Source organism: Mycetomoellerius zeteki, unplaced genomic scaffold, assembly GCF_001594055.1.
Source record: "Mycetomoellerius zeteki isolate Tzet28-1 unplaced genomic scaffold, Tzet1.0 scaffold98, whole genome shotgun sequence".
Classification (NCBI taxonomy): domain Eukaryota; kingdom Metazoa; phylum Arthropoda; class Insecta; order Hymenoptera; family Formicidae; genus Mycetomoellerius; species Mycetomoellerius zeteki.
In genome coordinates this window covers 2,659,762-2,686,937 of record NW_017258021.1, presented here as the reverse complement: position 1 = coordinate 2,686,937, position 27,176 = coordinate 2,659,762, and the positions used below count along the sequence as shown (strand labels likewise).

Sequence of the window (27,176 nt, the reverse complement as noted above, 5' to 3'; positions counted from 1 at the left end):
TATGAATATTTTCAAATACAATAAAGAAAGAAAAATTAGGCCAGTGGAAATCGAAGAAATTGTAGATGGCGCGCTAATATTTTAATAAAAGATCCTTTTGTTGATATTAAACTATTCAACATATTTATTATAAAAAAATTTGACAATTGGTCATTTAAATGTACGTTTCGGTTAATTTTTTTAACCATTATCAGCAAAGAAAATAGCATAATCGCGGTACATACTTTAGATATGTACGAATATTTTTTTCGTCGAAATATTTTCAGAAACAAAACACAATTTTCCCAACAAAGAATTTCCGCAGATATTGTTCCGCTCGAATATGCAAGAATATTTATATTGTAAACAATGCAGCAGGTAGGTTTCGTAGGAAGGTCGAATGCGACACATCAATTTGCATTGTTAGTCGCTTCGGAAAGATGCGCGCGATAACGCCATAAATGTATAATACAATGTATAATAGATCGCAGCGAGGTCGTCGGAAAATGGAAAAGTTGACGTAGTAAACGCTTGACACCGTTCGAAACGTGCGAGACATGCATCACTTGACGTAAATTCTTTAGACATACTTCATTGCTCGATGTTTACCGTGCAAGATATAACGGAATATAAAATTATGTTACGCGTTACTAACATTTTGTTCCGTTTAATTTCCCAGATGCGCCGATGAATTGCGACAAAAAATCGAACGTGAAGAATTTCTGATTACGCGATCAGATACGCAGACAAGGATCAATCCTGAAAAAATTATTAAGGTTTTTCATTTTTGGTTAACTTGTCGTTGAACTCAACCTGATAATAATTGTATTTTTCTGGCCATGATTAATAAATTGATGATTTTGTAGCAACTTTGAAGTTATCATTACAAATCAGTTCAAGTTTTAGTGATTAATCATAGCTAAAAAATACAAATTATTAATATTAATGTTAAGAAGCTGGTTTTTTTCGCAAAATTATTTTTGTTTCGTTATTATTGTGTAGTTGATTTAAATTACAAATGTTTCGACCTCTATAATTGGGTCATCTTCAAAAAGAAACAATGTACGCATGTACAATCATTAAAATTTTTAATGATTTCTTCGACACTGAAGATGATTCAATTATAGAGGTTGAAACGTTTGTAATTTAAATCAACTACGCAATAATGAGACAAAAACAATTTTGCGAAAAGAATTAGCGTTGGCTTTAATACTCCTTAATATTAATAATTTGATTTAATCATAAAGCCTTTTTACTGATTAAAATTAGGAAAATACAATTTTTATATTATCATTAAGTTAAATGAACTTAAGTGTAAACCAGAAAGTGAAAAGTCTATGTAAGATTAACTTTAATCTCTGTTTTACTTACTATTTATCTTTTTTTAATTCTTAGAGTTAGAAAAAGTTAAAAAGTAAATTAAACCAAGATTAAATAAATTAATCCACGTTGATGGAACCGGGCCTTAATAATCTTAAACGATTTTACGTTATATTATTGAGCATTAATTTATCGATACACGTTATATAACGTGGTACGCAGGAAAACAATCGACACATGGCGGGAACCTCTTGTTTCTCACGTCAGTTCTGTCTCCGTTCTGTCGTTTTCTCACGTCGTACGGGATCACGTTCCACAAAAATTCCGCACGTTTAAATTCGCAGCTCATAAACGCCGACTCACAACCTACGCTGCCATTCTCGTTACGTCTGAATTCATCCGGATTCGCAAACGGCGTCGACGCGCGAAGCGGAACGTTGTTTACTCGGCATACGTTACCGCGCAAATCGCGTTTACTTGCATAATCCTCTCATATTATTCGCGAGCTGCGAGTTAATCGCGACCGCGTGCAGAATTCCTGCTTGATTACGAACGAACGGACGCACTCGTCGCTACTTTGTGCACTTAGACTGCAAACGTCGATGGACGTCGGGAATCAACAAAGCACCGGAGTGCCTATTCAGAGACTTGAGGATTGCCATTATTTGATCAGTGGCGATCTCGTGCGAATCAACGTGGACAGATTACGTCGTTTGGTAGCGCTGACAAATCGGAGCTTCTATCCGCGAGATAAATCGCCCACTAGACGCAAATCTAACGCGACGGTTAAGATGGCAAGCCGCGACAAAAGGCGCACAAACATTTCCGACTGCCACATTTAGAGATGCAAGGATTAGAGTCTCGGAGTATGAAAAAAAAAACTTATTTTATTAACATAAATTAATATAATACATTAATTCTTTTATCGCCGTTTCATTGATTGTTTTATATATAATATAAAAGTTTAAGGCTTCTGTTCCCTCACTATTATATTATTAGATGTCAAGCAACGACAATCCAATTTCTTGAGTTAAATAATATTTTGTATTTTTAACTTTTATGTGTGTCAAAATGTAAATCAATTTCTGTAATTACTTTCAAAGTAAACAGCCATATTCACGTATGCACTTAATAAATAATAAATTACATTTGAGTCAAATTTAATACATTTTTATGCGTTAAATTATTTAACTCCATTTTAGTTAAATTAATGACATATTGAGTAGAAGCACAGTGGCGACTTATAGAAATGATTAAAAATAACTCAAATTGGATATAATTTGACATTATGATATATTAATATTATTTGCAGTAAGTAGGAGTTATTTCATTCCGAAATAAGAAGACAGTTTTCAGTATATTTTATAAGTATATTGTATCGATTGCAAGTATTATTTTATTGATTATTAAAATATTTCTATACAAATATAATTTGCAAGAACTTTTATTATGTATTTCCGCTTTTGATGTCACAATCTAAGATAGCAGTGAGTGAAAAGGTGTCTTAAATGTTGTACTAATTATTAACGTGTTCAATGGCTTGTTAACTCACGTTGCTGCGTTTAGCTTCAATTTGACCTCGTGGTACGACTTCGTCTATATAAAAATCGCTACAATTGATTTCTAAAAATATCCTGTTATTTTTCACATGCACGGTTTCTAATCATATCATTTGCCGATTATCTGTCCCCGTAAATTAACTTACGATAACTGTCGCTTAACCTTCGTTAACCCGACTTTGGGCCATCAATCGATGAGCTTGACATGTTACTTTCAATCGTACTGCCCACTCCGACTCAAATATGAAAATAACAGCATATTTTTAACGTTTATCCAGAATTTATTCATGTGAAACGAAGGATGGTTTTATTGTTCCTCAGTAAATATAACATGTTATTAATCACTCGTCAAACAATCGTTCACTTGATACACAGTTAAAATGACAGCAGAAGTACATATATTTATGAAAAATTTAACTCCCATATTTAAAAAATTATATATTTCATAACGTTATGATTTTTCATTCCGTATTCAAGATATGATTAAGAATTTGAAAAAGCTGTATGTGCTAAAGTGGCACTTATCAGCTAGAGAAGAAACAATGGCTGCGTTCAGCAGATAAAGTTTTGCAACTGTTGCAAAATTCTTTAATATGATTGGTCTTGCCTTTAATTCCTCACTGGATCTAAAAAGTATACAAAATAAAGTATAAACCAATCATATTACAGAAGTTTACAACAGTTACAAAGCTGCTTTCTCTGCTGAACGCAGCCAATATTGCACCAACTAGCCATAAGTTGACAGTATATGAACAAACACGTGCTTGTCAAGACAGCACGTGTTGACATTACAAAGTATCATGATACCGCAGAATGTGCAAGCTGATCTCCGACGCTTTGTCACTTCTTGCGTAAACGTGTCTGGCAAAAGCCTCCATTGTATCGACAACAAACCGCAAGTAGAAGCATAACTGTATTTAACCTGTTTGAATGTTTGACGTGGTTATACACACTTTAAATAAAAAATTCCAAACTATTCAGCAATAAAGATTATGATAATTATATAATTCGCTTTTCAAACCGAACATTATTTAAGCTCTAATAGCCGTTTATTCTCAACGTTTATAAAAGTTAATTAAAAACACAATGGAAATATTTCACGCGATATTTAACGCATCTAATCTGCACAAAGGATATCCTTTTAACTTTTTAAATGCTTTTATAATATTTTTATATACGCTTAACTAATGAAATGAGCAAGCTTACAAATTCTCATCTATTTTCCCGCAAGCTAAAACGTACTGCTGTCTCATCGTGAGGAAATTTTCGCAAGATCGCATCGCATCCGGAAGACGTTTACCACGTGTCACGTCTGTGGAATTGCTACTGGGTAGCTTCAATCAATCGGATTAAGGACCGGCGGCGAAGCTTACGGCTAAAAATAGATACCTTCCCCTTTTCGACAGTCTGCCGTCATTTCGATTAGTACATCATGCTTGTTGGCGTGCACGCAGCCGATAATCACGAACGTGCCGCTTATCTGTGCGTTAAATTAAACATCCTTTTATTGACAGCCAGATAAAGATGCAAATAGGCGAGCGCAAACTGCTCTGTGTCTGAATATTCTCGTATTTATTTATGCATGATGACAAACATTGTACAAAGTGCAAATTTATTACATTCGAAGTTCGGCGCTTTCAAGTCGACTCTATCTATATATAGCTGTGAATAATTAATATTCATCGATACACGTGTAATTTTTTAGATCGTGTTTGGGATGTGATTTCAGTAGAAACGAGCAACGACGATAAGTAAATCATTTTAATATTATAAGTATCAAGAAAATTAAATATTTCGTCGATATAAAAGACACAATTATTGAAAAATTAAAGATTTTCAGAATTCTATCTATTACATAAAAAATATAACATTAATCTATAAAAAATAGTCAATAATGACCGCTCGGTACTTTTAATGTACGACAATAAGTACATTGTAACTGAATAAAGGAAAGTCGAGATAAATACTTATCTTAATAATGCCGCAAATAATAATCAGATGGATAGTGTCTGACTGATACCGATTGTTGTTTATTTTATCTATCTAAAATCATTTATCTATTTCTACAATAATGTAATTTAATCACCGATATGTATATCGATATTGACGAGTGAACGATCATATTGGCGCATATACTTAATATTTAAATCCGTATTCGCGTATTTATCGAAACTCTTTTTCGAAGATTGCTTAAATGATTCAATGGAAATTCGATGCCCATTTGCGAGTGGTTAACCTGCATCCTGCCAGGTCAGTGCAGTGGTTTGACGAGCTGTTCGAGAGAATGTATCCGAGTATTCGCGTGAGCCGAGTCACGTAGGCTCCTGAGTACGTTCTCATGATTTCGGGTCAACACCGCTCTAATGAGTCCCAGGCTCCTGAGGACGATCACGTAGATCCGTTAGGACGACGTGCGGAGGATCGCGTATCACGTTACCGCGAATGGGAACGAACTCGCTCTTCCGAAACGCAGTTGTCTCTTGCAATAGTTATCTCGGAGACCGCATCGCGTATCCGAGCATTTACTTCATGTCGCGGTAGTATTAATTTCTCGATTGAAGAAATTGATTTTCGCGTACGCAAACTCACTTAGGCCCAGTTTTTCATTTTCTGATTAACTCGTGATTTAGACTTAACTTGACAATGTAAAAATTGTGTTTTTCTACAGATATGGTTAATCACTAAACTGATGGTGTATGTTTTTTATAGTACTTTTAAAATTACCACTACAAAACTATTAATTTAGTGAACCATAGCTAGAAAAACACAACTTTTACATTATCATCAAGTTAAGTCTAAACCACAAGTTAATCAGAAAATGAAAAATCGGGCCTTATTTATGGCTACACTTTGCAAATTAAAAAGTACGGACAGAAAAAGAGAGTAGATTTCGATATTTTTTCGTTTTCTAAAATCGTTCAGAAATTCTGCGGTTATTTCATTATATAATGAGCTGTAGCAATTACGATTTAGATTTCAGGACCAATAATAAATCAATCTCTTAAATTCAATAATATTTCGTTATTTATAACTACCATGTATGTATGTAAATCAAAATGTAAATCAATTCATTAATTTGTGTGGTTATACTTTCAAAGCGTTTCAAAGTAAACAACGTCATATTAATGTATGCATTTAGTAAATAATAAATTAAATTTGAGATTAATGTATACATTTAATAAATAATAAACTAAACTTGAGTCAAACTTAATACATTTTTTTCAGTTAAATCGTTCAACTTCATTGTTTCAGTTAAATTAATGACATATTGAATTGGAGCAGTGGCAACCAATAGAAATGGTTAAAATTAACTTTTTTATCAGTAAATTTAACATATACCGCAGAATTAGTAATAACGGTAATTTAACGCTAGAACGTTCAATGCCATTCTTGATCACAAAGTAACATAACGATACTTATTATTAATATCTAAACTATCTAAATTGATATTGCTCCGATAATTTAGATAACAAGTATTGTAACATTATTTTTTTATCAAGCGTGGCATTGAACGTTCTAGCGTTAGATTGTCGATGTTATTAGTTCTGCTGCGCACAACACGTTATCTCGTTATGAGATTTCAATTAACGACGAGAAAGACGTGACGACGACATTCATTGTGACAGATACGGCCCTGATCTTGACCGAGCGACGTACTCATTAGGGTTCGTCCAATTTAAATAGAACACTCGGGCCACGCGAGTTCGCAGGACGCTGACCCAATTCTATTCGCGTCGATGACCCAGCAGTCAAAGAAGGCAAAAGAGACGATTATTTTTAGAATATCAAAAATGCTTGCAATAATTCCGAAAAAGAAGCAAAAAACTTTATATGCTGTTTTACATTTTCATTCTCTTCGACTTCCATCTCTCTGAAAAACAATAAAGATTTTTTTTTAAATTCGCTTTGAAATAACTCACTATTCATTTCGGTACGAGATTTACTTGGTTGCCTCCGGAGTTGAATACTTTGCCGTGTTAATAGGTCATACGAGCCATACATGATTTATGGACGATTTCCGCGAGCCAGAATATACGCGAATAAATCACGCAGTGGAGATACTATTAGACGTCTGCGAAAACAGCATTGCAGTCGAATACACAGAAAAAAAATTTACTAAATTTTAATGCATATTTCTTTGAATATATCAAGTAAATGTTTACTTACAGCAAATAAATAAAATATTTATTTTAAAAAATGGTAATTATATCAAATGAATAATTTTTTGTATCAAATAAATATATGTTTGTATTTAATAAATATTTACTTAGAACTATTCAAACAAATATTTATTAAAATTTAATATTTTTTTCAATATAAACTCACGTGCAAAAAGCAGAATAGAAGTTTACACAGAAATAAAAAAATAGATGAAAATTATTTTACAACGTTAATAAAGAAATCCAGAAATTACAAAGACGGTGTCTAATTTCTCGTAATACGACGAGGGAAACTGGAGGCCGTAATCCGAGCCGCGGATAAATTTAGCGTCGCAGTCTTCATAGCGTCTCGGATACATTTTGCAAAACATTATTTCACCTCGCGATTCATATCGCCGAGAACGACACCGGCTATTGTTAACGTTAAAAAGATGTAACTCGTAATTCAACACAAGCGAGAAAAGACGCGTGGTAGCGGAGAAGAAACAGATAGGATCGCGATGCGATCACGAGCTGAATGCACGTGCTTATATATTTTTTCGTCAGGGCTATCGACCAGACGACACTTTACAAAACAAACAGAGATAAAGATTGCAGTAGTAAAAGTATATACGCGTGCCCGATTCAAGTGGCTTTCGCATGTGAGAAAGATTCGCGTGGCAAAGCGAGTAACGAGAACAATTTAAAATTAATCGATAAATTGATCACTCTACGTAATTCGACTTAAAAGATACTATTAAAAGATTCTAAAAAAAGATTCTAACAAAAGCAGAGATGAAATTTAATTAATGAAATGGAAAGATTTTGTTATCTCGGTAATCTCGGTATAATGATCTTACAAGGGACCATCTCGGTTTGTACAACAAGTTAATGAAAATCTTTGATATCAGTAAAAGTTGACAGCATAAGATGTAAATTAAGGAAAAAGGCAAGAGCGTATAGGTCGTAGGTTCCAAGAAATTTAGTGTTATAGTGCATGATAAAAGTTCTAGAATGGCTAATATCTCAAAAAATAAACAATAAGAATTTTACTGGACCGTACATTTGAAAATTCAACAATAAGAAGTGGAAGTAACGGTCAAAACTAAATCTTTAAATATTTAAATAATTCAATCTGAATTACTATACATACTATATATGTACTTGCACTTCTTATTGTTGAATTTTCAAATGTACGGTCCAGTAAAATTCTTATTGCTTATTTTTTGAGATATAGCCATTCTAGAACTTTTACCATGCACTATAACATTAAATTTCTTATTGGAACCTATGACCTATACGCTCTTATCTTTTTCCTTAATTTACATCTTATACTGTCAACTTTTACTGATATCAAAGATTTTCATTAATTTGTTGTACAAACCGAGATGATCCCTTGTTAGCAATTACGGCTTGAAATTTAAAATCAGGGGAGCAGAACAAAGAATATATGAAGAAAACGTATTGATTAAATTATTTTTTGTAGAAATCATTACAAAAATGATAAAGTTGTTTACAAAGTCCCGCATATTTTTTAGATTATTTATACCGGCATGCGTTAAATTATTAATAGATCGTCTGACCGCTTCTACTGTAAAAGAATAACCACAGAAATATTGGCTTCCTCGCAATCTCTAAAGTTTCCTGAGGAAATTATAAAGTCATATTACGAGCCTGTAAAAAATTGTAAAAAATATTGGCAGGTGTCTACGGAAATTTTTTTATGCGAAGCGCGCAATTTTAACTATGGAATTAATTTCGTGAGTTTGTTATCAAGCTTCTTTTTCTTTTAATTAAATCAAGTACTAATTAAATATTTATACAACATAAAAATATATTTATTTTATAAACATAGAAAGGTCATTCTGCTAAAGTATCTAAAAATTTAGCTAGATTCGTTAAATCGAAATAATTATGTAGGATCCTCAAATTAATTGCTAGAATGTTAAAACTTTTTGCTCATCGCATTTGAAATTTCTTTCGTAATTATTTTGACGATTCAACAAAATTATTTTCAGATTTGTCACAATAGCTAAATTTTTAAATACTTTAGCAAAATCGCTTTATCAAGAATTAATTTGATTTAACAATATTTTTTTAAGAAATACAGTAAATATTTATTTACTGTAAGTAAATATTTAGTTGGCACTTGAAATAAATATTTATCAAAATTTAGTATTTTTTTCTCATGCACAAGCCATCGCTCTTAGATTCTTGCGATCATTGATAATCCACGACTCCTTTAACACATATATTGAAATGTTCAGCTCATATCTTACTTTATCACAATGTTCAGAAAATGCGGAAGAAAAAACGGAAATAATGCATTATTTATGTGCAGAAAATAATTAAGTCTTTGATCTGCGATTATAATACAGTTATCATTGAACATTTCCGAGAATGTCCGTGCTATTTTTATTTCCGAATAAATATAGCACGATTAATCGCATTGTTAACCACAAATATTTTATCTATACTCCGCTTATACGTATATCAAAGGAAGCAGACTAAAACATACGATAAAAGATATTTGGCACGTTTATTCGCTTAAATTGGGATCAAAACATTCTACAATACTATAAAGAAAATAATGAATCTAGAATCTATTCTGTAACGCTTTAAAAAAAAAATCAAAAAATAACTGAAGGTAATGTAGAAAAGGGTGGATCGAACGTATCGAGAATATAGACTGTCCAAAAGAATTTAATAAAATTAGAAAAAATTAGATTCTATAGAAAAACAGACGTCAAGGGGGCTGCTTATAAAAAAAAAAAAAAAACCAGAAGAAAACATAAAAAGAGCATATTGAGAATGTAGAATATACAAGAAAAATTACATGAAATTAGAAAAAAATTGAATCAGGAGGTGTTGGGAGGCAGGCATTGTTACTTCCATGAGAAGCGTGCGATCGGACTTTAGAAATCCGGCGTACTTCGCTTGGTCCGCTTCGCCTCGTTCCCCGTGCAACTTCACGCGAAGCTCCGGCCGGGGTGAAGTATCGATTCGCGCGCGCGAGACATGAAAAATTGAATCTTGCACCGGGCGCGACGCGGCGTGTCGAAGGTAGGCCCGAAATGGCGCCAAAACTGCGTCGCGTCGCGCCAATTTATTTCGGCGTGATCCAACGGGTTGCTCCGATTTTCGGAGAGATCCACCGAGATCGTCAGATGACGAACGAAAGCGGAAGTTTATCGGAGGAACAATTGCTCTCCAAGGATGTCATTGAACGGTAGCGAGGCATCGGTCGAATCTGACAGCCGCTCCTCGACGCCGACGCTCCAAACGGACGGAGCAACATCGGCAATGAAGTGCGTTTGTTTACGCTTTACAGGAGGTGGAGGAGGACGAGAGGCGGGCGGGCGGGTGGGCGGACACATCGCGCGAAATGGCCGTCGCATCTAACAATCGGTGCGGCGTGCGTGGTTTTTCCAGTTTTTTGCGCTTTACTTACCGCTCAGTTGCTCGTCCGACGTGTACTTCGCCGAGGACGACATCGCCGTACGATGCGCCGTGTGTGGCACTCGTGGGAGCAGTCGTTCGCGATGAGGAAATAGAAAGAGACGGAGCTAAGGGGCGCGAGCGAGCACCAGAAACGAGACGCAGAAACCCACGTAAAACGTATGTGCGCGAAACGGGACGCTGACGACGTTCACAACGACGAGCGACGATACAACCTGCCGCTACGGACAATCGCGATAAAATGCTGCCGGGATGGCAGCGCAGCCGTGCTTTGTTTTGACGCACGTCGGCACGCGCATGTGTCAGCTGCGCCAGCCGTCTCTTTGGCCGCTCTGGGCCAATCACGTCGCGCCGCGGTGTAAATAGACAGCGTGAGTCGACGCGACGATTCGCGTGCGACGCGCACTATGTGCGTCAATCCCACGCGCCGTCACGGCGTCGCGCGACTCACCGCCGCGCGTACTTTCGAGAACTAAACGTAATGTCATTCCCCTCCCGCGTAAGAAAAAAAAAGGAAAAAAAGGAGGAATTGCTCCGAGCGACGATTCGAGATCGCTTCGATCGTCTACCGCGATTTGTCGTCGGGGCCGACATCTGTCGGGATAAAGGCACCACGAAAACTCCGTATTTATTCTTCTCCCATCGTTCGTTGTACGGCTATAATTAGCGTTACAATTGGATTACTCTTCGTTGCGAAAATAGTAGTAATAATAACTCTACCGAGTATGAGAGAGATAATGTTATATATAAGTAAGTAGCAATAAATAGAAAATGCCATTGTAAATCGTAGATGTATGTACAATAAATACTTAAATACATCACCTAATTAATAAACACAAGAGATTAGTGACACATACAAATGTAAAATTTTTATGTATATATATATATATTTACCATAACTATTTCTAATTATATTTAAAAATTATTTTTGAATAAATATAAATTATATTTAAATAATTTAATTGAAATATATTTATTTTATTACATAGAATTCAATGTAAAATTCTTCCTATAAAATTTTTTTGTGCAATTTTTGAATTAAATGTTATTTCACTAATTTTTTTTTTTCTCATATTATAAGTACGTCGCAAAATCGATAAAATTAAGACGTCGGCGGAATTAATCAACATTTAAGTGATTTTTATTTTTCGCGAAGCAAGCAGCCTCGCGTTTCCGATTTATCGACAGACGTTCTTCGGCGATTTCGTCATCTCTCGCGACATAATCCTCGGCATGGTGTACACCATGATCCTCGGGACCCGAAGTACCCGAACATCCGCGATAGGCGGTCCACTGGTGAAAATTCGGAGTAATCGGAGTTTTACCAGCGCTCCTGCTGCGGATTTTAACAACAACGCCGGTGGCAGCACTGTGCGATCGCTAATTTGCGTTGAACGACACGTATTTCGGTACGTGTCCGTGAACTGCGTAAATCACGCGCATATTTCGCGTAACGACCACAAACGATCGACGGGAAGGTGGACGAGGACGTGGAGCGAGTCCGAGGACCCTTTTATCACAGAAGAAGGTAAGGTATGTTCCGCGTGAGTGACCAAGTTCGATGGGAAAACGCGGCCGTCTCCCCGTTATTCCTCGGGAGGGTAATCCGGGCCAACCGTCGTTCGATAAACAATAGGGGGAACGAGAAAGGGAGAGAGAGAGAGAGAGAAAGAGAGAGGATAGCGAGAGCGCGAGAGAGACGTGCCAATCCGACCGATTTCGATACGATACGAGTACGATACGCGCTCGCAAATATGGTCGCCCGTGCGACCTCATCTGTCAAGTGACTAGGACAATTCTCGCGCCGTGCGTTCTCGCTATGCGCCGTTAGCGAGAGAAGCGAGGGAGAGAGAGAGAGAGAGAGAAAGAGAGAGGGAGAGAGAGAGAGAAAGACAGAGCGACACCGAACTGTCTTTTGCCGCCGGGCCGCCAAATTTCAGGTAAACACTCCGGGGGGTACCAAGGAATCGCTACAAAAGCCGAATCGGCGGGTCGCCGTTCCCATATGTGCGAAAATCCGAGGATCGCAATTTGTTGATCCAAGGCTGCTCCGCGTCCCGGCTCGAGGTTGCGCGCGGCACCCTCGCCCGACGTCGCCTCGAGCCCTCCGCCCGTCAAGGGATCGTCAAGGGATCGTCAAGGGACCGTCAAGGGATCGGCGGGAGCGCAATCCGATTTTATCACCCGAGGGAGTATCTTGTTTACAAGCGGAGTGGCCGTTTGGAGAATCACATTTCAACACTCTCTATCTGAATTGTTTATTTATTTCTGAGCGGCCGTCGATAGAAACACGGCGCTCTGTGTGTCAATAAAATTGTCTTTAAGTCTCTCGACGTTATCTTCGACGACGACGTTGAGTGGACGCTGATAACAAGAATTTGCAGGTAATCAGCAGACGCATCGTTCACATACACTGGCTATGAAAATGAAGATCCCAAACGGCGGGTCTGGAAATGGGACTTACTACGGTCAAGAGACAGGCATCACTTCCTATGTGGACAACAACAGCGACACAGAGGCTGAGGTGCAAGCGATAGGCGATGGCGACTTCTCGGAGTATCTCTGGATGGAAAATGAAGAGGAGTTTGACAAGCAGGTACCTTATCCATAGATATAAAGCTTCTCACAGTTATTCTTTACTCCACACTCGACGTTTCTATCGGCATCAGGTGCTCCAACAACTGGAAGAGGAAGAACTGATGGAGGAGTGCTTAGAAGCAATGCTAGAAGAAGAGAGGCAACATCAAAGAAATATGAGTTCTACTGCTTGGTCCACGGCTACTGGCACTCCAGACAATAATGCTGCTGAACTTTGTCAACAACTAAGCAGTCTGAGGATGCAAGACGATCTCGCCAAGCAGGTACTTAAAGAAATGTCTCTCTTCTTTCAAGTCTACTCTACAATGTGTTTTTGCCTCTCGTTTCTTGCTTTTTAATATTTTTCACCTTTTGTCTAATTTTTTCGTTTTCTGTTGTCCAATAAAAACTTGAAAAATTTTGAAAGGGACAAGAAACACAATCATTGATAAAACAACCGCAAAAAGGAAAAAAGCAAGAAACAGAAAACGAAGAGCACATTGTAGAGTGAGCTTTAATGAGAGAGAGAGAGAGAGAGAGAAAAAAAAACAATATTCCTTATTTAAACCTTGTAATTAACAATTGCCGCTTGTACATGTGAATTTCCAGAGTACGCTAAATCCAGATGCAGCTGAATTTATTCCAGCGTGCAAATCGACTGTGGTACCACCTGTAAGTACATCAGAAACCACAGTCACTACAGAACCATCGTAGAAATCTTCTATGTCTTTTCTCTCTTGTCCGTTCTCTATTTAAGTCACGTATAAAATCGGGCTACACATAATGATTAGAATTTACTATTTCCAATCCGACAGTCGTATTAAGCGGATCATCGTGTTAGATGTTCAATGACTGTGACTGTAGGTACAAAGATAAAGAGAGATAAAGGGCGCGAGTTGTGCATGTAATTATGCGCGTCATCCGAAGCATCAGTTACACAATTAGATGGAACGCTAACGCGGTATTCCGAAATTTTTATAGACAAGAAACACTGAACGTGTATCGTATGGGATAATTATGTATATTTTTTTGCCAAAATACTAAAAAACGATCGCTTTTACAAATCACTCGTTAAAACAAATTTGCAATTTGCATCTTGTTCGATGCCGTCTATATCGAGAATCATTTCTCGCAGAGGCAAATGTTTTTAGCATTTTCAATCTTTGTATAATTTGTATAAATTGAAATCATTATACGTGTACGGAAATAACCTACTGTTCAAGTTAAACTGAATAGAGGAAACAAAATGCACTGCATGGTTTAGGGGGAGGACTTTCATAAGTTTATGAAATATGTATATGAACAGGAATATAGATATGCATATTATATATATATATGTGTCAATCAGATCTTATCATTCTTGAAACGTATGTAAACCATTTTACCTTTTACAATATTTACTCTTCATCAAGCTGTAAAACCTTTCATGCGCGCATATACACTAATAAAACTTTTTACAGCCTGAGAGAAAGTTTTACAGCTTGATATCTATCTGTCCAATAAAAACTTTTCTTAAAAGTTCCTTTTGTAATACTTATGGTAGAGAATGATGAGATGTTTACAGAATTGTTAGCAGGACATACCTCGCATAATGCGAGATATTATGTACGAATCATATAGAGTATGATAAGAAGACTCACAATGATATCATGTTACTTTTTACAAATATTTTGGATAGATGAATTGGCAACAAAATAATCGCGAGCATGTAATCGGAAAAATCAAAGTTATATTATTTGTACAAATATATCGTCTTACTTGAAAATTTGCGCAAGGTGACTCTAGAAAAACACTATTGCCGAGTCCTGCTTCAGCAAACATTTAACAAACTTAAGATCTCAAGTGAAAGTCTTACTTAGGCTGTGAGGGACTCTTTTTACGACTCGTTTTTAGTGACTCTGAGAATCAGGACACACTGCTTACTTATTTTTTAAACCGGTTAATATATTTCAACGAGTTAATATTTCGAAATTTTAGACGGTCGTAGATTATAGAATATAACCACGATGAAACATGAAAATAGGGTAAATGGTGAATGTACTTCAAATGCTTGAATGGCAAGAAGATTGATTTGACTTTTGATGCAGCATAATATATCTATATATATAGGTTATTTATAAAAATTATTTACAAAAGTAGATATCACATCATATATATTTGTACAATATTTGATAGTACCTGTTTGTTTTTTTATTTCTTTTAAACTTGTTATTTTTTCAATACAAAAATGATTTCTGAATTGCATTGTCTCGTGAACTCCATTTAATTGATGAAATTTTAACAATTGTATAAATTTAAAATCAAACTTTTTGCGATCCAAGATTCTAGTGATTAAAATGCATTCGTGCTTACTTAACGGTGATATCTGCCATTCTTTTTAATTAAGAATAAGTACGAGTTTTAATAAGATCTATACATTGAGATATCTATATATTGTTACGTGTTTGCATTCTATATACTTTATGTATGGCAAACGTGCACTTTAATCACAATTTGGTTTTAACATGAATGTAGAAACTGTAATTATATATCAAAACAGCGTTACTAAAACTAAATTTGCTGAATATTCAGATATAAAAGACATCATATATTAATCTCTTACAATATATTTAATTTGGAATTGTTTTCTCCACCACTGTTTGTCTTACGAAAAAGATATTAAATGTATAATACGCTTAGCTATAAATCTAATTGCCGGCAGAATGAAAATTGAGTAAAAAAAAACGGCTGCACGACTTTGGAAGTAATCGGATATTTTATGATGCGATTAAATGAAGGTAACACGAGAAAATAATTAATTTTATGACGCTCGAGAAAGAAATCAAATCAATGCGAGTGTAAAATAGAGACTGATTTCACGTCCATTTTTACGTCAGGTTTAATCCGAACTAGATCGTAATCCATCTTTTAATTATTACTTTGCATCTATATAACTAATATAGATTCTGTGTAATATAGAAAATCATTTTGCAATACTATACTATGCTGCATAATAGTTAATATACTAATACCAATGAAAAATACGTTGACTATTGATCTGCGCGTCTAAAGTTTTAATAATTTTTAAAAAATCTAGTTTATATGCTATGTATGTCTTGAAATCTTGTTTTCCAAGACCATTAAAATGAATTGAATCTTACTCTAAAGAAAAAGAAACGTATATAAATAAAAAAAATGCGATTTATTTGCAGATTATATGAAATAAGGCAATTATATGTGAAAAATATATATCATAAATGTAACCATGTATATCCATCATTGTTCCATTATTGTTCAAATTGAACAAATTTGACTTCGTCTTGACGTCTTCAGACGTCAAAACTCAATAATACATTATACGTGACACTAGAAATCGCATCACAATAGACTTGCGAACTGAGATTTGTAATACTTATAAACGCCGTATAATTTCTTAGAGGTTTCTTACGCCTATTAAACTTGTCTCGAATTTTTGGTAATTATTACAACACTTCTCCTTGAATTCACTTGCATATATTGGTATCTCTATATGTAACATTAAGAACATTAGGTTATTCTAGATTTAAGAGATGTGCAGCTGTAATCTTCTCGTACAGTACAATATGAAGCAGTACTACAATAAACAGATAGTTATTACAACATCGTGATAACTGATTATACGTATCTGCAGTAACCAATGCGAACGTTGTAACTCGAGTTTGTTGTAAGAAAATTCGACCACTTGAGTGTTTATTGAAAATAACTGTATCTTTTTAGCATTATGTTAATCAAAAGGAAAAAAAAGTACAAAAGCAAAATGACATAAAAATATAAGTTTTATGTTTAAGTCACGTTTTTGGAAGAATGGTAATTATCATTCTTCATTATTATTTACCGCATCATATCTTGTGCAATGCAACGCAAATTGGATTGTAAAAATAATTAATATGTATTAATTCAAGATAGGTGATATTACTTTTATATATATACTATTTTAACTTATAATGTATTTCATCACTTCCAGTAAATTTTTTGCATTTGTGGTTTTTTGTGCCTATACTCCTTATTTTTTTCTGTAGCATTTAACACGTGTACGTGTAAAGCGAGAAATATAGATATATGTATTAAAACGTAGATAAAAATTAGTTTTTGTTATTTCCTAATCCCCACATCATAATAGGAGCTATTCGTGAACATGCATAATTTTGAGTGAACATAAGTTAACATACATGCTAAATAATAAACAGGTCATTATTATGAGAAATGCATCACCTTATATTTGGCAGCATATCAGTTACAATGTTTTATTCTTAAAAGTAACTTCAATATAATTAATACTTATTTTATAATAAAAAAAGGCGATGCCGATTTATTATGTAATATTGGCATCCGTTTTATATAGTAATCGATCACTCGATTTTACGTAAAGTATCTAAACTCTAAACCATAATATAAGAATATGTGTATATGCGTCTGTATCAGAATACTGAAATAATACGTTCCGTAAGATGAATTGGAAGTACAGCATTATTATCTACATATTTAGTGCACAGATAAGTAACAAATTATGTTGATATGTGTAACATTAATAAATCTTGTACAATTGCATTTTTTGCAATTATAAAGATTATTACAAATCAAAGAATGGCATTGATACATCGTAATTCTATCTACAGAATTACGCAAAATAAAATAAAATTATCCATGTGCATAAAAGAAAATAATCGTACCAACAACAAATTAGTTATGAATAAATCGTCTTTGATATATGACATATAATCTTATATCTATGTTATGTTTCTATTAACTCTATTTATAGGGAACTATTTGAATATAATACTTGATATATCTGTATCTTATTTGAGAACTTCGTATATTACAAAATACGAAAAACGTATTTATAAATAGAAATAGATATATGTATAGAATTACTTAATATATAGAGCAATATGTAAACTGCTCTAGGTTTCTTTTGGCCTTTCAATAATTGAAATCTTACTAGTATTGCAAATGTTACATGAAGTACAATATATTTAATGTGTAATCCTCGATTATTACAGTAAAATCGTTAGTAAAAGATTATTATCGTTGCAATATGGACTAAATGAGAATTAAAATTTCCTTTCTTCGCGCACATACTCCTTTTCTCATTTAGTTGTTTGTTATACAAAAATTAAAAATAACATGGGCATATTTACTTATATACAAGTTAATATACTAAATAGTTTAATCTGCAGTCTCTTTATTTCGATACAATACTGTGTCAATCCATGATTAAGTTTCATCGACTCTATCTGAGCTTCGTATGAGAATTACCAAAAGATAATAGAATTTATCCACGAAAAGAAAAATTTATATACAAAAACATTTCCAATCTATATATCATAATACATTGGCCGATATTCATAGTCCATTCTTATTTCAAGATCATCTTAAAGTAATGTCTTAATGCTAATATGGCTCTGATGGATTTATAACATTTTAAAAGACTACTTATGATAGTCTTAAATATGAGAACTGACTATGAATACCGGACATTGTTTGTGTTGTTCGCAAAAATATTAATAATAAATCTTAATGATAAATGTACATATACAATAAAAATGACTAATATACGCAATATAAAACATAAAAATTGTTCTCGAAAAATTAATAGACAGGAAGTACCAAGACCTTTGCAATTTGCTGCTTGAGTAAGCTATATGTATCACTCTTACAGCTAGAAAAATTGAAATGATATGGGAAATCTAAAAATTCTCGAATATAAAGATGATCATGCAGCATAAATTCACTAATGAATATACTGTAACGTAAAGTCATTATTCTTAATTGTGCCCCTATAAGATCTGAGATATACATACATATCAGCCTTTCTTAATTCGTAATCTTCCTCTGAAATCTTCCTCAAAGTCGAATATTCATCAGGATTATGTGTATTCATCTGTATTATAATTATTGTACTCGCGATTAAAAAATAATAACATACTTAAATACTCGTGCATAACATACCGTATAATTATTAATAGATAAATGTAAATATAAATGAAATATGTGGATTCCCAAACCATTATCATTCACCTTATATTCCTTTACTTATAATGTTCAATTCTCAAATAATGTTTATAATCTCGTATAAAATCGAGATATACATAAAATATGAGAGTCAGGATTATTCGGAACCCCTCTCCGACTACAAGTGATCACTCTCGCACAGAGAGCCACACGTCACTTCATAATGATTAATAGATATTCTTCACATCTTAAACATCATCGAAAATAAAATATTTTGGCCTTATACAATTCTTAAAAGGTGATGCTGTATAATAATACGTCTTGCAGCGTTATATTGTGCTACAGTATTTGTACCATGTCCGATCAATGGTTCTGATGGTTCTAGAGATAACTTTCTTCATATTATCGTCACGCATTGATCGGGCAAGAATTACAAATATTGTAGCATGACATTATGTTATTCCTATTATCGTTTACTTACATCTAGAGAGTTTATACGCTCTCGGTAGGGCTCTGAAATTCTGAGAGTGCATGTATAGGATTCTGCACTTTCTTCTGCGAACCTTTACGTACTTTCGCTCTAACTTCCTCGGGTCTCTCAGGACGCACTAACGGTTTCTTCTCCGGGGCTTTCATCTTCCATATGACGATAGGAGACTAATCGAAACATAATAAATTCATATTATTATATATACATAATCTATATTTTTGTAACTAATTTTATAATCATGTCATGTTCGGATTATATTAATTATTTTGTCGCTGTTATATTTTAACATATTTATATGCAATATAATACTAAACTTATTAAATATAACAATAAATTTCTGAATCTCTAATATTTAATAATCCTGTAATATATAAGATTATTAAAGCTCTACGATATTTGTGCATGGATGATTTGTATTAAACTGACATACTTACATACTGAAAATCCATGTATATTAGTGTACAGCAAAAAAATTTCATAAAAAAATAGGATACGCAATTAATTTTAAAGTTTTAGATGGAAATATGTAACATTTTTATTGTCAAAAAATATTATATCTAGTGAAAAGTACAGCGATAAACTTTAAAAGATGATAAATTGCTACCTAGCTTCTAAGAATGAATTGATATATCGAGCTGCTGCAGAATTAATGAATATTGATGCAACTTACCGTTACCGTAGATTGTCGTGGATATTTCGTTGATGCGACGTAAGAAGCCTTAACGGTAAGCACGACGGCGTTCATCAAATTTTTGGCAGCCTGTATGAGAGAGGTTGCGCTGTCTAGGCCGGAAACGATCAGCTCACCACTGATATTTTGCACATCCGCCTTCACTTTACTTGTAATATTCATCTGGTGGCAATAGAGCGCTATGCGTTGCAAGTATGCAAGGAGATCCTTCTTCGTCGAGCTCTCTGGGCACTGATCGGCAATCTGTCTGGTCAATTTATCTAATTTCGTGCCAGCTTCGGAAATCTTTTTTGCCGCGTTTATGACGTCCATGGTCGTCTTCAAGGGGCCTCGACCACGAGTAAAGTCAGTCATCTCCATCATGATCATGCACATATGCTTAGCGAGAACAATGATATCATTGCCAGCGTCATCCCATTTCGCTACTTCTTTGTCGAACTTGAGCTTCTCGCTTCTGAAGTACTCAACCTGCTGCAGAATCTTCTGCTTGTCCTCTTCTGGCATTTTTCTCATCGCTTCGCGGGCAGTTGTGATGCCGCTGATCTCTGGATACTCATCCACGCCGTGTTCTCCAGTCTGAGCACTAGACTTGCTGCGTGTTTCCAACGTGTAATGCTCGTCCAATTCCACATCTTCAGGATCCAGGTCTTCGTCCGCCTGAAAAATGATAGCGAGTTAAAACAATTACAATTTACGAAATTTAGACAGACATAATGACAAGTTTTCTTACTCTATTCATGAGCACAGCTCGCCTGATCTCACGAACTCCATCGTATACCAGTCTAGACGCGTCAATGAAGTCATTCTCATCCACTTCCTGTGCCGGATTACTGCGCAGCGCATTTACAGCCTCTTCCACTCGTTGCTCGAAATTGGGCATCACTTGCTTCCTCAGAACTTTCACCGCTTCGAGAACTCGCTTGGTGTAGATGCATGGCTCGTAGTTGTCCATCTCAGCCTGCACAACGTTGCATACCCTGGCGGAGCGACCGAGTATCGCACCCGCATGTCTATCCAGGGTATCGGCGTCGCCGGGACGTACTTGTAACGCCAGGACGCACTTGTTGACATCATCCAAGATATGATTCTCAGAAACCGCTAGAAAATCGTCGATCGTGGTGATATCGTCCACGGCCTCTGTCAAGACACGCATTTGATTCTCCCACGCTTGGCGGAACACCTTCATGTTGTCCTTCGCGACGTCCGAGTTTCGTGCGGCCCACACACGCGCTGCGTTAATCACTTGCGGGCATAAGTTCTCGATCTGCGCAGCAGCATAGCGAACCATCTTTACGCCATCTTCGTTGTTAGACATACTGCATACCAAATTGGCCACCTGTTCAAAGTAAACAATTAATCTTCTTACTACGTACAAGATATTCTAAAATATTTGTGTATGACGTATGTAAAATGTGTATTCAGATAGACATTTATTTATATAAGGACTGTTTACCTCCACTAGCTTATTCGCGTGCTCCGTGAAGATGAGCGCGTATTCTTCCACCTCCTTGACCCAGCCTTTTTCCGCAGCTTCGTATAAAGCTTGTAACGGTGCGCTTGTTTCCAAAAAACTATCCGATACATGATCCACCACAGCTTTGCGCAACTGTCTACGAAGATCACGGGTCTTCCTGCACATGTGATCTATCGCCCTTTCTAAGCCTTCAGATTGTTCCTTAACACCCATCTGTCGACATAGATTCATCAGTTAATTTCGGTCAAACTCAAAAATATTTTTATATTAAAAATTTATAGCTATAAACAATTGCTTTCTTCGACATTATTGTTAGTTTAAATCCGATTGTAAAAACAAATAAATATGTATATTATATAGGAGAAGGATACATAACCAAATCGTCAATATATCAATGTTATTAATATAAATGGGAATAAAATATTAAAAAAAATACTACTTAATGAGATGCTGGAGCCTATATTACCGATAAAACTACCGTTTTTGACGTTTTTGTTCCTCGTAGTGTCGCTGAAGTATTTCGTGTCCAAAGCTAGAAAAAATAAAAAATTACAGATTTCTTTATCCATGTTGCTTTGAGCGTTGATCGTCATATGAGATAAAATGGATAAAGAAATTTGTTATTTTTTATTTTTTCCAGCTTTGGACACGAGATATACCAGCGACAAGTACATTGGCATGTACATTTTAATCGTGGAAAAGGAATTTTTATTCTCTGAAACCATTACGAAGAAATTCGACAGGAACAAAAACATAAAAAATGTTAGTTTTATTTGTAATACAGGCGGCTCCAGCAACCCTTAATCATATCATAATTTTTAGCAACATGATTGCAACAAGCGGTATATTTACAAGTTTTATATATATATTTATACACTACATGAATTGTGTGCATAATTATATATACAGAGTTCTAATTTTCTACAGTTATGCTAATCTATCATTTCATTTATTGCATTGTTTATTATGTTTAAATTTTTGTTATTTTACATAACTACAATGTGAGATATTAGTTATTTAATATTCACATATAAGAGTGAAGAAAATTACAAAAATAATTAAAATGAGTCTCTCATAAGCATAAAGCTAATTACAAGCTAACGATTAGTGCTGGTCATTAAATAATAATAAGTATGCATTGGTAGTGTGTGAGAGATCTAAGATAATGTGTATATGCGCAACAAAACCCATAGAAATTGTAGAATTACTTCGCATATTTACCCGTCTCCCACCCCGAGCGCGCTGTAACTGGCCATCACCAACAAAAACAAATCAATAGAATAAATATCGTTTTAAGAAAACAAAAATAAATCGCATGTCCTATATGTGTAAGTACCAGTATGCTGTCTAAAATTTTATATAATGTAGAATATTGTAAAAACTAATAACAAACAAAATCTTACAGCTTAAAGATAGAATGAGTAATATATATTAATATATATTCGCAATAAGTTTAATTACAGTTTTTCAGCATATTAATATCTTTGAAATATGATGCCTGATCGAAATTATTAGAATTTAATTTAATTCGCGAAATTTACTATAGCGGTTTAATTGTGTTTAGTCCGGAAACATTTCGGTGCACAGTTCGTTAGACTACAATTGTGGTATATATGTCAAGTACATATATATCATATTTAGTGATTCAAGATTGAATTATTTAAAGCATTTTAAGATCTAGCTTCGACCGTATAGGGCTCTTATTTATCGGTTGTGTTTCTCACATACGCGGTCTAAAAATGATATTATATTATAGTAATATATATATTTACGTAAATAACACATTGGCTTTCTCTAGTTTCAAATTATTCTAATTAAAATAATCACTCTATCTCACAGTAAAGATACAATAAATTATTACTTATAATTATGTATAATATTAATGCTATAATTAAACTGATATATAGTTATTCAATATATTAATCTAGTGGATTTTTAAAACATATATTTATTTAGTAGTTAGAAAGGTCAAAAAAAACATGAGCAACGTTTATTTTTAAGATCCAATAAACGTTGCTCGTGTTTTTTGATCTTTCTAACTACTAAATTTTTGCTTAGCAATCTCGAGCTAGATATTTTACATATTTCAATATGTTTCTTTCTTTCACATCTCTTCAATAAAATGCAAACGCTATTATATTTGCATATATTTTTTCATATAATTATAATCACAGTTCTCTACTTACGTTATTCATGTATTCGCTTAGAAGGTCCTGAAGCGCCTGTCTGACTGCGTTACACTCAGCAACGATGCGCTCTCTACGTTCATCCCGAGTGCACGATGAATCCGCCATCAATGCGGCACCGCTGATAATACTTTCCAATCTCTCTTCGAGACTCGGTCGCGTACGAACCTCGTTGTAGGCGAGCGGAGACATCACCATCCTCTCGTCGAAGTCATCCAATGCAGCAGCCAATTCGCCGGGGCCATCGTAAGGATGTTGGCTGTCGGGTGGCGTTTTCCCTTGAGCAACATCATTTATCGTATTCACGGCCTCGCATACTTGCTTCAATACATAATCGCGATTTGCCTTGGCCGCCGCCAAGTCGGGATGCTGCACGTACACCTTCGACGCGGTGAGCAACATGGTGGAGTGCTTCTTTAGGACGGCCCGGGCGGCCGCCAAATCATCTCTAAGCTGTGGATCCTTCAGCTCATGTTGACGCTTGGCCGCTTGATGAATCAATTCAGCGGCGTTTCTACCAAATTCTTTGATATTCTGAATTAGTTCTCCCTGCGAAGAAGCGTTCTTTAATTTTTTCAGATCACCCTCCACAATACCCAGCGATTTCAAAAGATTGAGGACATCCACCATGTCCGCTAGAATGAGCAAACGAGTCACCGCCGACAGCAAATTCCTCGCGGCGCGTACCATGTTACCTCGTTTCAAAGAAGAACATGGATCCTCGGAAAATTCTCTGCATAAATAAATTTCCATGCATTAACGAAGCAGGAACGTAATAATACTAACTATAATTCGCAGATTGATTATAGATATAAATTATTGTACCTGGCAGCAATGCTCATTGCTGCTCCTGTTTTCCTCACTTCCTCTACGGCACTTAGCATCTCCGCTGTGATATCCGGATTTTCATAGGCAATCTTCTCCCCCTTCTCAATAAAATTGGCAGTTGCCTTTTCCACGGTTCCGACAAGCGCACTTGCCCTTTTCGACTTTCCTTTCTTCTTCTTGCTGGGCCCTTTTGTATTCACCAATGTGGTAACTTGGAGCACAAGCGGCTCTAGTGTCTTTTCCACGGACATAGTCCGTATCTCCAAGTTCTTGGGATCCCATTTCATGATTGGTCCAAAGTGGTCAGAAATATTTATCGTATTAATGTTTATTCTGCAATTGCAAAAAAAGGTTTCCAGTATGTAAAATCATAATGCCAAACTTGCAGGAATAAAATAATTCTGAAATTAATGCTTAATACATGTGTGAAATTTTTTACATTATTAATTTGTATCAGCAATAAGATCTTTTTCTAACACGCACTTTTATATACAAGTATAAAGTTAAACAATTTGCTCATGCATTCTTATAAAGAGTTTTCTTTTTTGTTTTAATTAATTCTTCAAATCAATTTAAAATTCTTCTGCGACAATTATTTCAAATTTCACAATTTGAAGTCACAGCGCTTATAAATTTTATTCAATTTTATTCTATAACAAAAATATAAATAAAAAATAATTTTAATATAATTGAATTCATACTAATCACAGAATTAATTACCGTTTGAATCAAGAGAAGTACCAGATTTTTTTTATCAGCAAATGCTGCGTTCCATTAGCTTCTCCCAATATTTCCTTAATCTTTTTCTCTAGCTGATTTTAACTTTTAACTAAGGCCCACACACACAAACACAGTTCTACATATAAATGTAAGATTAATTTTATATAATCTTAGTTTAAATTACTATTTTTTTCTAATCGTTAGGATTATACTCGTTTCTACCAATGTAGTTTAATTTTAATCTAGATTCAACTAACTCTTCATCTTTTTCTAGTTCTAAGAATTAGAAAAAGATAAAGAGCAAATTGAACCAAGATTAAAGTTAATCTTATATTGGTGGAACCGAACAAGTAAATTTATCGATTCTGTAAATAAAAAAATAATTATCAAAAATCAAATTAAAATATTCAGGTCAAGAATTATCCTGTCAAACGTAAGTATCATGGATTATTCCTCTTCCAGCTTCGCGTCCTTCGGCCAGCGAATGTGCGACAAGAACTCGTGACACTCCAGAATGCCCAATAAACGAGAATGGATTAAAATGGATTGAAATTTTATCTATCCAAATGCATATTTTAAATAGCGAAAACTTTTTTTTGGATTCAATTGGATGCAATTGAGTTGAAAAACTGCATTTCCTATTCAAAATTTTGAATTGAACAGTATTCACAATGCACAAAAAAGCTGATATCATTTTTAGATTGAAAGGCATAGAGATATGCTCCATGCAATTCCTATAAACGAATAAAAATGCATTTAGGATTGAAAAGGCATAGACATTCGCTTCATGCAATTCCTATAAATGAATAAAAATGCATTCAAGATTGAAAAGCATTCATTTTATCATTTCTGAATCCGTATTTTTGAAAATATCAATCCATTTCAATCAATTCTCGTTTACTGAGTGAAACACGTTCGTTTAATTCGGTTCTGATGGATACAATGTGAATCTTGCGTATCCGTGATAACGACATTTTTGAAAGGAGCGTCACGTACCTTCGTATACTTACTGGTGAGAGAGGAAAAGTAACGCAAATAAGGAAAGATATACGTACGAGTCCGGCATTAAGAAAACACCCAAGAGGACACTCCAGAAGGAAAGCGAACCACCGACGGCTTCAACTGCTGTCAACAACGACGAGCAACCGGAGCAATTCGCACGCTAACTATGCGATACAGAATAGGACGAGATCGGCCGCATTAAACGGGACGCCGAGACACGATACGGTCCGACGAGTACCGTAACACCCCTTTCGATGTATCTGGATGTATCACTCCGTTGGCATTTGCCTCTCGCCTGCGTCTCGACTTGTTTCTGACGTCATTATTTCCGCTGGGCTCGTAAGATCGGTTATAGAGCGCGCCCGGTCTACGCCCGAAATCTTATGCCGCGTTTCAACGAGGCGACATAACGAATTTTTCAACAGAGAAATCAAGAAACAAAAAACAATCCGCAAAGATCGAAAATGTTTCGAAAAGAGAAAAGCGAAATATTTTTAGCAAAAGAGAATAATTTTGAATTACGAATTGTTTCTTTTTCTTTTCAAGCTGAGAGCGATTTTGCTGACATTTCATTGGTTGAACGAATTTTTAAGATTGCTTCGATCATTTTAAACGATTTCAGATGAACCAGATAGAGCGGACTAAACTGAGTCGAAAAGTCCTTTACCATTTTGCAATTTTCGCAATGATTAACGAAATATTAATTATATAAAAATTGCTAAATATTAGTGTTCAATAATTATATAATTATATAATAATAATATAATATATATATATATATA

The 27,176-nt window shown here is 34.9% G+C and overlaps 3 protein-coding genes across 8 annotated transcripts in view; 1 reads left to right on the top strand and 2 right to left on the bottom strand.

Annotated features, from left to right (window-relative positions):
• Positions 1-10,636, bottom strand: part of BNIP3 (BCL2 interacting protein 3) — a 32,371-nt gene extending 21,735 nt beyond the window's left edge. The window contains exon 1 of the mRNA XM_018461000.1: positions 10,449-10,636. Within this exon, the coding sequence (XP_018316502.1) occupies positions 10,449-10,491 (43 nt within the window). The 5' untranslated portion in view covers positions 10,492-10,636. The remainder of the gene's footprint in view (positions 1-10,448) is intronic.
• A 953-nt stretch (positions 10,637-11,589) lies between these two features.
• On the top strand, positions 11,590-14,336 carry Paip2 (polyA-binding protein interacting protein 2). Of its 2 annotated transcripts, none has more exons than XM_018460788.1 (4): positions 11,590-11,984; positions 12,841-13,052; positions 13,126-13,317; positions 13,643-14,336. In XM_018460788.1, the coding sequence occupies exons 1-4, from the start codon at positions 11,690-11,692 to the stop codon at positions 13,745-13,747; spliced, it is 804 nt and encodes a 267-aa protein (XP_018316290.1). In that variant the 5' UTR covers positions 11,590-11,689; the 3' UTR covers positions 13,748-14,336. The 2 variants fall into 2 exon arrangements, with proteins under 2 accessions (XP_018316290.1, XP_018316291.1); XM_018460789.1 differs by lacking the exon at positions 11,590-11,984 and adding an exon at positions 12,004-12,396.
• Positions 14,337-18,616: 4,280 nt separating this feature from the next.
• alpha-Cat (catenin alpha) lies at positions 18,617-26,682 on the bottom strand. Of its 5 annotated transcripts, XM_018461056.1 has the most exons (9): positions 26,448-26,682; positions 24,670-25,005; positions 23,845-24,577; positions 22,880-22,906; positions 21,638-21,871; positions 20,915-21,520; positions 20,164-20,841; positions 19,928-19,930; positions 18,617-19,660 (listed from the first exon to the last, which is right to left on the bottom strand). In XM_018461056.1, the coding sequence occupies exons 1-9, from the start codon at positions 26,456-26,458 to the stop codon at positions 19,496-19,498; spliced, it is 2,793 nt and encodes a 930-aa protein (XP_018316558.1). In that variant the 5' UTR covers positions 26,459-26,682; the 3' UTR covers positions 18,617-19,495. The 5 variants fall into 5 exon arrangements, with proteins under 5 accessions (XP_018316558.1, XP_018316559.1, XP_018316560.1 ...); XM_018461057.1 differs by lacking the exon at positions 19,928-19,930; XM_018461058.1 differs by lacking the exon at positions 22,880-22,906.
• Positions 26,683-27,176: the final 494 nt, after the last annotated feature.